This window comes from Pyrgilauda ruficollis, unplaced genomic scaffold, assembly GCF_017590135.1.
Source record: "Pyrgilauda ruficollis isolate IOZ18807 unplaced genomic scaffold, ASM1759013v1 scaffold63, whole genome shotgun sequence".
Lineage (NCBI taxonomy): Eukaryota > Metazoa > Chordata > Aves > Passeriformes > Passeridae > Pyrgilauda > Pyrgilauda ruficollis.
The window spans coordinates 2,662,617-2,673,685 of NW_024528044.1; the positions used below are offsets into that span (position 1 = coordinate 2,662,617).

Consider the following 11,069-nt stretch of genomic DNA (forward strand, 5'->3'; position numbering starts at 1 on the left):
GTTTAAGTGCAGTCTTGGCTGCTCCTTGTGTTAACAGTTCATCAGCCCTAGGCATTAAGGCATTCACTTCAGCTTCTTATGCCCCACAAACAGTAATTCTTTACTGAAAGCTCTCTTGAATACCACACATTAACAATTAAGTCTGAATAATTTCTAATACAGTCTTTGTCATTGTAGAATATAATAAAATGTGATTGGTAGTTTAGACTGTTCACTTTGATGTGTTTATATTTTAAAATGAAAATATTTATTAAAAATCCTTGAATGTTAATCATGAAATTGAGTCTGTGAAAAATTGTAAAATATCTCCTAGGTGTTAAAGAAAATAAATGTGCTATTTCTTTATGCTTTGCTGTTTAGCAGCATTTTGGGAAATAGAATTTATAACTCCTTACTGGGCAGAATTGATTAATTGGAAGCCAGTTAATGACAATTACAAAATCATTCAGGTCTTCATGGAGAAGTAGACAACTTTATTTTTCTGATCTTCTACTGTTTTGTTATACTGTCAGATCTTATATTTGATTTTTTTGTAGGTTGGTGTGATATCAGCTTGTCAATAGGTTCACCTTTTCCTTCCTTACTTAATAATGATTTAGCAAAATTTTAGTTTTCAATGTTTTGAATAAATTCTTGTCTTCATAAAGTATTATAAGGAATGATAACAGTAGGTTTTAGTTACACTGCTATTTTTTCAATTTTGTTTTGCAGATCATAATATCAGTCTAGAATCAATGGGAGTAACAGTGAATGCTGTGGCTGGAGCTCTGAAAGCTTTTTTTGCAGATCTGCCAGATCCATTAGTTCCTTACTCTTTGCATCAAGAGTTGTTAGAAACATCAAGTAAGTAATTAACAACCTTTCCTTGATTTAATTGTGTTATTTCCATTGCCCTTATTGCAATTTTACTTCATTGTAAGTTGAAAGGACTATCTGTATTTTTAAAATTCCTTAGACACACATATTTTTTAATATTCTTTAAAATTAGAAGAACTGTATATGGTGAGATGAATGTAATACACTATTTTTTGAAAATAAGTTTATATATTATTTCTCCTTTTCCTAGAAAATTTAATTTGGAGACATCTACTTTTTTCCATTTCTTGTTAAGTGATAAAAATGATGAAAGCTCTTGGAGTTGTTAATGGGAAAAACCCCTTGAATTAATGAATTCTTACATTCAAAGTAGACTTTAAAAATCAGACACGGCTATGGGATATTATGGTAATTCTCTAATTCACTTAGAGTTTTTTTCGAATTCTTTTGGAGCTCTTATAAGATGCTTAGTTTTGTTTGCCTTTGCCTTACAAACATTTTTTCAGACATGTCATAGTATTCCTGTCTTTGAAACGAGTGTCTCGTATTGGCAGCGAGCTGTTCCACAGAACGACCACCACGCTTTTTTACGAATACGACTGTGGCATACAGTATTCCAAAGTATTTTTTGTTCAAAACCTGGAAGCACTGGTGTGAGCCTAAGGCTTGGGCCTGGACTTGATTAATATATGGCCCATTAGAAAATTTGTGTTTTGTGATGCTATCTGTCAATAGCTATTTCTGGTATTTCTGCTGTGCTTTTCAGGCATATTGCTTGTTTAATGTAGTTACTTTGGTTTTATTTTTTCTTAAAAGTGTAACAGTTAAATTCCAGTCAAAGCATAAAATAGCTTAGAATATAAGTGTAATTACTGTTTTAAAATGACATTTATACTGTTCTAAATTTATATTTGGGATATACTGGACTGTATTTAATATTTTTTCTATGGTATTAGGGTAGATCAAAGTTCTTTTTAGCAATGCAGTCAAGTAATAGAGGGGAAGGAACTTATATACCTTTTTATGATATGAATCATCATTGATTAGAAGCCTATTCTGCAGACTGTATGGATCCACAGCATTAGTAGCTGCTTTTTAAAAATAAAATGGTTGCTTTATTTCATATTTCTTTCCTACATGTTGGTTATTTCCTGTTTGAAACATGTCCTTTGAGCCTGTGAACAATCCTTGTTCTTTTTTAGGCAGCATATTTAAAACAGCTGCACCAGCCCTATTTGTAATTTTTTTATTATTTGAATAACTGTGAAGTTGAAGAATATTCTAAGCTCATGAGAATGTCTTTCTGTCACAACTTTTTGCAAGCAGAGGGAACTCTAACAAGAAATGACCCTGTCACATTGTTTTTCTACAAGCCATCAGTAAGCTAGTCAAGTAATTATTTGCTGAACAGAGATAAGTAATTCTGCTTAAATTCAGAAAATTTTTTTTGTGCTTGGTTAAACTTGCAGTGGGTGTACTTAGTGTGCTTAGAGTAACCAGGACAAACTCTATAATAAATAAGTTACTCTATGGAAATAGGAATTTTATTAAATGCTTTCTCACTTGATATTTCTCTGTGGGTTACTTGTACCATTATATTAGGAAAAAGACTTAGCAACACTTTATTCAGTATGTCTTTCTAGATGTATCAGAAAATGTCACTTATTTCTATAGAAATCATGGATAAGACAGAACGGCTACACGAGTTAAAAGAGATTGTGAAGAAATTCCACCCAGTGAACTATGATGTCTTCAGATACATAATAACACATCTAAACAGGTTTAGTATTTTTTAATTTTGTTCAAGTTGTAACAGTTGCAATAAAGATTGTGTTTTTAACAATGAGTTATCTATTAGAATTAAAAATGTGGAAAAAGAAATTAAGAGTTGCAGTTGATTAATAAAGCCTTATAGGTTTGTTTGTTGCATTTTTTTGACATATATTTATCTGGCATCAATGCTACTATGAAGTTATAAGAATGCTGTACATAATAAAAGCTTGAAAGAGTAACTTCACCTAGTAATAACAATGCACCTAATTATAACTGTTACAGACCCTCCCCCGCCCAGGAAGTAATAGCTATTAAAATGATAGACTAATCTAGGTTTTAAGGAATTTGAGTCATTTGGCCTAAACACCCTCTTCTCCCTCTCCCCCTTTCTCCCTCCTGCCAAAACAGGTGTCAAATCAAATAAATTCTAAAATCCTCAATCAAAATTTAAAATATAGATTCCAAACCCTGTGCTGAATAGTTAAATGTAGAACAAAGCTGTAAGTAACAGTAAATTGGTCACACTTACTTCTTAAATTTTGCTTCCTGCACGAAATTTAACATTTTTATATTTAAAAGTTACTTTCATATTCACTAAAATAGTATTAATAGATGTATATCACATCATAATCTGTGTCTTTACTTGTAAAATATCATAAAAAAGAGAGGAGAAGAGCAGCTTACTTGTGCTTCTTATTCAGCTAAAATGAAATTATTTTCTGAAATCCACAGAATGAGATAAACTGTATTATTGTTGAGGTTATAAGGCATCTTTGGAGATTGTTTTGTTCAACCCCATTGCTTTGACAGTCAACTGCAACAGATTGCCCAGGGTGGTATCCGGTTAGCTTTCAGTATCTCCAAGAAGTTAGACTCCAGTCTCTCAGAACAGCCTGTTTCAGTGCTCAGTCATCCTCACAATAAAATGGTTTTGTTTTTTTTTTTTATGCTAAGAGGATTTCCTGTGGGTGTTTGTGCCTGTTGCCTTTTGTCCTGTCACTGAGCATCACTCAGAAGAGTCTCAATTCATCTTCCTTACATCCAGTGATAAGACTTTCCCTGAGCTTTTCCAGGCTAAACACTCTTAACATTCTCAGCTTTTCCTCATCTGAGGGATCTTTGATCTCTTAATAATCTTCTTCCTAATGTCCCTTCATTGGGCTCACTCCAGCGTGTTCATATGTCTGTTGTGCTGGAGGGTCCCGAGCTGGATCCCAGACTCCAGGTGTGGCCTTTGCAGTGCTGAGTGGAGGGTAAAGATCAGCTCCCTAGACCTGCTGGCAGCGCTCCTAATGCAGCCTAGGGTGCTGTTGGCTGCCCTAGCCACAGGGTCACCTGGATGACTCCTGCTCAGTTTGTTGTCCGTCAGGACTTTCTTGTCTCTCTGTGCAGTGTTACTTTTCAGCCAGGCAGTTTTGTGTATAAACACATATATAAGCTTTTCATGACATTTAATTGTTCTGGAGTACTGTTTGTGTTTCTGCAGGTATTTGTAAAGATCTAACTGAGCTTGTAGTACAGGGGTAGAAATAAGAACATTTAACTTTCCTACTTTGTCAGCAGGGAGAATGTAGGTACCCTCTATTTGCATTTTTCACAGAACGTGTAAGATTTTGGAATTTAGGTGCCTACTTTTACACTTCTCCCCTTCACGTGTTCAGCTTACTTAACCTTTATAAAGTTGTCCATTTTCCTTGTCAGGGAAATGGATCAAATTTTCCATTGTATTCTTGTCCAATACAAATTCAGCCCTCAAATAGATAAAACCATATCAATGAACAAATGCCCATATTACAGAACTTCCAAGATTGCTTGCAAGTATCTGAAGTAAAACTAAACATCTCAGACTTGACAAAGTTATTAGTTACCTAAAAAGTTAATTCTTAATCAATCTAATAGAAATTTTTGTGGAAGAATGGCAGTCTTGGAAGTGTCAAAAGTCTTCATCTGGTCACCTATTGACATAGCACACACAGCTGAATGTACAATGTCAAGTACCTGGGTTGCTGCAAGTAAAAGAACTAAACATAATTTAAAAAGTTCCTGAGTAGGTTCTAATGCATGTATATCTACAAACAAATGAAACATTGATCACGGAATTGACCAGAGAGCGTAAGTGATGTACATTGAACTTTCTGGTCTGGTCCTCTCTATTAATGATGCATGATTTACATTGCAGGTTGCTAGTAACAAAATTGTATCTTCTTAAAGAAAGGCTGTCATTTTTTGTTGCATTTGCAGTGTCAGGTAGTTGCATTCCATTCAACAAGAAATCTGCTTGGACATAAGCAAATAGAAAGAGGTGGATATAGCTGTGTACAGGATCTTAAAGGCAACTTGTAGCTAAATTCTTGATAGTCTGTATTTGTTTTTAAGAGACTAATTTGTGGTAAAATACTGCTGGTATAGAATTAAAATGGAAATGTATGCCAAATGAATTGTTCATTTGATGAGGTAAAGCAGTCTTCTATATGATGAAAGAGCTCTCAGCACAAGCTAATGTTTTAGATGCTTTGTTTTTACATCCTACATAATTACAGTAAAATATGTGCTATTCCTGTATAATTAGGAATGATTTGTGATTGATACTATTTTGTTGTGTCCACAAGCACAAGACCTGATTGTTGAAACAAAAACTATTTACCCACATAGTATGAGACCAGTAACCATAAGAATTTAATAAATGGCAACAGTGAGATTAATTTTTCATTAGTGTTATAAGCACCTTTTTGAGCATTTCAGGTTATTGTGGTTCATTATCTGTAAGCAGAAGTGAGCTTTAAAAACAAGATAGTGTTGGATTGACATTGGGCTTTTTGATACTAGTTGTGCTTTAGACATGTTTTTTTAACAAGACCCTTCATACATAAGGACTAATATGGCATAATATGCTTCTGAAGTCTGGGAAAAAACCAGTGTACAGGTTTTAAAGTCTGGTCAGAGTGGGTTTACAGTCTGAAGTTCCTGAGACTTGGCAGTGAAGGAAGTGGGGAGGATCAAGAGAGACACATCATCTTTAATTTTGAGTGGACATAGAAGGTCAATGAGCACTTGCTGAAAGCTTAGAAGAAGATTGTGAAGTAGTTAGAGACAGGTTGGAGGCCAACATACAGCTTTGGTATGGTTTTGTTTACTCTTAGAAAGGACAAAGGTAAAATTGAAGCACAGGAGGGGATGAAGTTGATTTTTCATTTTGTTTAATCTGGTGGTGAGCTGTTATTGAGGAAAAGGTGCAATGTCTTTCTTTTTTTTCTCACATCTAGTCATAAGTTCCCATTACTTCCTTTATTTAGTCTGGTGGTTGTGAGGGTACAGCATTTTAATAATAATGCTAAGCAAAATGAAGCTTACATTGATTCCTTGATCTGTAAATGAATTTAAAATGTAATTTTTTTAGCAAAGAGATTATGAATTTTACTGCCACTCAGAAATAGTATCCCAATGTCCTTTGGGCCAAACTGACTCAAAACAGATTGAGAGGCAGTATTTGTATACCTTCACACTATTTTTTATGCTTTACCATTACCATTATACATGCATTGTAAATGAGTGGAAATATTTTCTTATAGTGTTAATTCTAGTGTTTACTATGTCTTTCACAGCTCTTCAGTCTATGGACTACAGCCAGCTGTCAGAAATTCTTGTGGGCTGCTCTTGTTGATCATCAAAATTCTAACTGACAAATTTCTGAAATTGTGTTTTCTACCTATTTCTACATGACAATTGTAGCTGTGCTACCTTTGTGATATCTACTGTAGTATAGGAAATGCATGCTCCCAGCTGAATGCATCTCTTAGGTGTTTGCCAGATGTATTAACACATGATTTTTCATGTATCTCTCAGTAATTACTTCTAGATAAAATTGTGATGTCAGTTTAGAATGCAGAGTATTTTAGAAAACAAAATACCCTGACCCTTTCTAGCCTATTGCTGTGGAAAGCATTTTATTTTTCTGAGTAGGTATGTACTTGTAGATGATAAATTTGATAATAGGATGGTTTGTTATCCTTTAAAGGTGTTTTGTTTTTGTTTGGTAATAGTATTGCAGTAGTGAATTTAGATAATAAGTGAAGAACCTGTTTCAGTTTGTTTATTATTGTCAGTTCAAAATGCTGGTGGAATGTTGAATTTTTCTTGATTAAAACCTTAATCAGATTTATGTTAGTTAACTATCCAAATCTGGAAATTATATGGTTTCTGAGTTTTCCTCTGCATAATCGCATAAAATATTCAAGAATATTTCTAGTTGATTGCATACTGGTTTTAATTAACTGTGTGTGTCATTCTCATTTCAGGGTTAGTCAGCAATATAAGACCAACTATATGACTGCTGATAACTTATCGATTTGTTTCTGGCCTACTTTGATGAGACCTGATTTTGAAAACAGAGAGTTTCTTTCTACCACCAAAATCCACCAATCAGTTATAGAGACCTTCATTCAACAATGTCAGTTTTTCTTTTACAACGGGGAGATTGTAGAAGCACCCAACCCAGTGGCTTGTCAGCCACCACCTTCCAACCCAGTGCAGATGGTGGAGCCCATGGTACCCCTGCAGCTGCCGCCCCCGCTGCAGCCTCAGCTGATCCAGTCGCAGTTACCAGCAGACCCTCTGGGCATTATGTAGACAGATGATGATTGCAGGCAGCCTGGCGCTGGACAGTAGAGACAAGCTATAGACATGCATGTTTCAGGATACAGTAATGTACTTCATATTTATGAAAAATAATTCCCATCCAGCTGATTGGACATCTTTTTGTTATATCCCGTACTGTGTTCCTCATTTGTACACGCTGCAGATAAAAACTATGTGATAAGCATGACTGGAGAGGTTTAATTTTTAAGAGCAAAAATAGCTATAAAGTACAAAGCTGCTGCTGCATGATACCTTATTGCAATCACTATATCATTCCTGTGACGGTTTGTCACAATATATTGTGAATAAAAATTTTTCTATAGAAATTAAATGATTAAAAAAATTACATTTATGAAACATTCAGTGCTTACAGCCTGCTTTATGGCTGGTTTTTGTTATTTAACATGCTATTTTTGGCAATTTTCTTCACATTCAAGCATTCTGTGTAAACAATTAAAGCCCAGCTATAGTTTATTTTGTAATCTCCTGGCTACTTATGTGACTTTATGCTTAGGGTGGTTTATGGAAGAATGCAAAATGCACTGTTGAGAATTTTACAATCCCTCACCATCCATCTTTACATATAAGTAAACCTGTGGACAGTTTAAGGGTGGGTGAACTTGCTTATTATTTCTTACAGCACAATACCAAGGACATGCTTGTTGTAAAAGTGAATTTCAAATAGTGTACAAAAATTTTGATGTTGCCTACTTATTTCTTTATGTTCCATTACCGAACTAAACATTTTGTAAAACTGTTAATTCTGTAAACAGCTGCATGTTTAAAAGATCATTGATGGTCTTGTAAACTTAATCTAATATATTTTAGATATTTTAATTTTTCCCACTTGGGAATACATGTAGTGTTTAGAAAATAGTTCATGACATTTTCATATAAGGTTATATAACTTTTCATACATAAACATGACTTTTGTTGTAGTAAAATTCTCTAAACCAAACAATGTTTTAATCTAGGACTTCAATTAATCTATTCTTTAAATCTATTTTTATGTGACCCTCTAAAGATATACAAAAATGCATTGCTAATACATGGCAATAAATACTTTGGGTACTGACAGTTAACCTCTTTGGAGTGTGTGTATATAAAATCACATAAAATTGTATTCATATTTTTTTCCTGTGGTATGTTGTACTAAAATTTCAAATGACTTTTTTTTTTTTCACCGTATTTTTAAATTATCTTTTTTTTCATTTATTTTACTTTTATATTGGTACAAATTTTGCTGTAAAAGAATGCTGCTTAATTTAAACAAATCTTTTGGTTAAATATTTTGATAGTGGTAAAAAAATTAGAAGGTTACAAATTGTAGCAAAGGGGAGACCATAGATAAAACACTACCTGTGAGACTTTTCATAGCAGCTTTTTTCTTTCCTGCTCAAAATGTACCTTTTTAGGTCTGCAAAGAAGAAAGTTTTGGATCATTCAGCTGCTAGAATGTTTTGTGTAGTTTAAAAAAAAAAGCTTTATGATGGTCACTGTTGTAATCTTCACTTATAACAAGATTTAAGATCGTCTTGTATGTATTATAGTAAATAGATGATTTTGAGAATTAAGGCTTTTATTAAGAGATTGATTTGCTCCATTTTCCCAAAATAAAAATTGCCTTTCCCACTTATGTCCTAGGTATTGTACTTCTAATGACTTGGATTATCATTCTAGATTACTAAAATACCATAAACCTGGCTGCTGTTTGAAGTACATGTATATTATAAATTATCTTGATATTGTGTTATATTCTTGCAAGTAATTATCTTTTTTAAGAAAACATAAACAAAAAAGAAAAGTCAACCCTATTCCTATTGCAAAGCACACAGGAACTAATAGTACAATAAAGTCTGTCCTGTAAATTGTAATATTCATAACTTGTTCTACTTTACCTGTTGTCTATATAGCTTTTATTTATAGTTTTCAGTCTAACCTTGGCATGTTTAGCAAAGAAAATGAAACTTCAAGAGTTTTATAAACTATTTCTAGGTTGCTAAAGAATTTATTTTTCTACTGTATATGGCATAGACAAAGCATCACCTGTACAGGAAACAAGTCTATTTCTAATAGAAGTAAGCTTAAGAATAAATGCCAGTCATATCCATATTTAAAAATTCCATCTATAAAGTATCTCCAGTTTTTGTAATGTGAATTACATTTTAAACTTTCTATAAATTCCAAGTTTTTTGCCATGATATTTAACTAATCTTTGGATACTAATTTTTAGAATAATTTACATTCCATTTTCATGTTGAACTTTTGATCAGCAGTATTTGCAGTACCATTTCTTTATGTATGATGTTGTGGCTAAATGGCTAAATCACCATTTTTTTAAAGAATCTTAACACTTCCATTCAGCCAAATATGAAAGGGTTATTATATTTACTGGATAAACATAGAGAAATATGAGCATGGCATGTGGTGCCTGCTTGTCACATGGAAGAATCCCTGCATACTGTTTGCATTATGGAACTGCTGTATGCAGGAATGTGGACATGTGTGTATGTGTAATATATACACTTGGAGTTTTTTTATCTGTGTGTTTATGCAGACATGCATGCACATACACCCACATAGTAAAGTTTTTAAAATATACTAGGAAATTAAGCTGTGGTTATTAAAGATTTTTAATAGAGCTTTCTCTATTATTATTTTTATTAGCGCTATAAAATGAGGAAGCATGTTATTATATCCAAATTCCTCATACTTTGGCTCATGTAGACCCTTCTAGTTTTAATGAAAATTCAAATAATAATAACTATATTTTTTAATGTGAGCATTTTTACCATAATATCTATCTTGATAAAGATACAAATGTATATTACTTTGATTGAGCCATCTCAGTGACACTTTATGGAGTAGTTTCTTTTTTTTTTTTGTGTTATAATGGTATAGACATACTGCAGTGTATTGTCTTTTGTTGTTTTAGCAATTCTAAAATCCCAGACCTGAGTTACAGAAGTGCCATTTTAAATAATGCTTAACAGGTTCTTTCAAAAATCCTTACCTTTCATGATCTTGTGGAATTTGAACTCATATAGTGTAAATAGATCGCAGATGTCAACTTCAGTGAAAAGAAACTTTGTTGTTGTTATATGTTTTCTCCTTTATTTGAATCCTGGTTGCTAGGAATTTATAGGTATGTTTATTTTTAGTTGCTGGAGTTTAGCTTCTCATATTTATGATAAACATAGAAAAACTATCAATTGGAGATTAAAAAAAACAGGCCATAGTTTATGTGCTTCTTTCATTTTTTTCAGTAATTGTGATGCTGTTTGTCAACTGCAAAAATTGCACACATTTAAAAAAATTTCAAGTAAAAATTTTGTTCTTTGTTTATAATGTAATCTTTTATTGCTACATCAGGAGAATACTGCAGTGAATTAAGTATCAGTGAAGCTTATTCTGTATAAAAGATGCAACGAATAAAATACTAAGATGCTTACTGTGTATAATGTTCAGTTTAGTTGCCTACTAAATTTTTAAAGGCAAAAGCACCCTATCTTTCACAGACACAGAATGAAATTTAGCACTAAATCTTGGTAAAGTAAGAGTGCAGTGTGTGTTTAAGTTTTTTTTTTGGGTGGGTGGCTGTCTCTTGTGGGTCTCTTAAATTTGTTTTTCCTGTGGAATCTTTAAACCTGAAGTAAAAACTCTGGGCTTTTAAGGTCAGCTTTAAGTCATCAGGGTTATACATTATTGGTCATAATTCTGCTAACGATATGGGATGAACACAGCTTTGATAGTAGTACTGCTTTTAGTTCTGATGTTTGCAATGTCTGTGCTTACTTCGTTTTTTCAGAACATCTTGAGTCATATGGCTGGTGCAGAAATAACTG

At 33.1% G+C, this 11,069-nt stretch overlaps 1 protein-coding gene across 2 annotated transcripts in view; it reads left to right on the forward strand.

The window, feature by feature from the left end:
* Nucleotides 1-10,685, forward strand: part of ARHGAP5 (Rho GTPase activating protein 5) — a 46,963-nt gene extending 36,278 nt beyond the window's left edge. The window contains exons 6-8 of one of the 2 annotated variants that reach the window (XM_041484096.1): nucleotides 712-843; nucleotides 2,491-2,596; nucleotides 6,885-10,685. In XM_041484096.1, coding sequence (XP_041340030.1) covers nucleotides 712-843; nucleotides 2,491-2,596; nucleotides 6,885-7,215 — 569 coding nt within the window. In that variant the 3' untranslated portion in view covers nucleotides 7,216-10,685. The remainder of the gene's footprint in view (nucleotides 1-711; nucleotides 844-2,490; nucleotides 2,597-6,884) is intronic. The other variant, XM_041484097.1, reaches the window with a different exon arrangement.
* The last annotated feature ends 384 nt before the right edge of the window (nucleotides 10,686-11,069 follow it).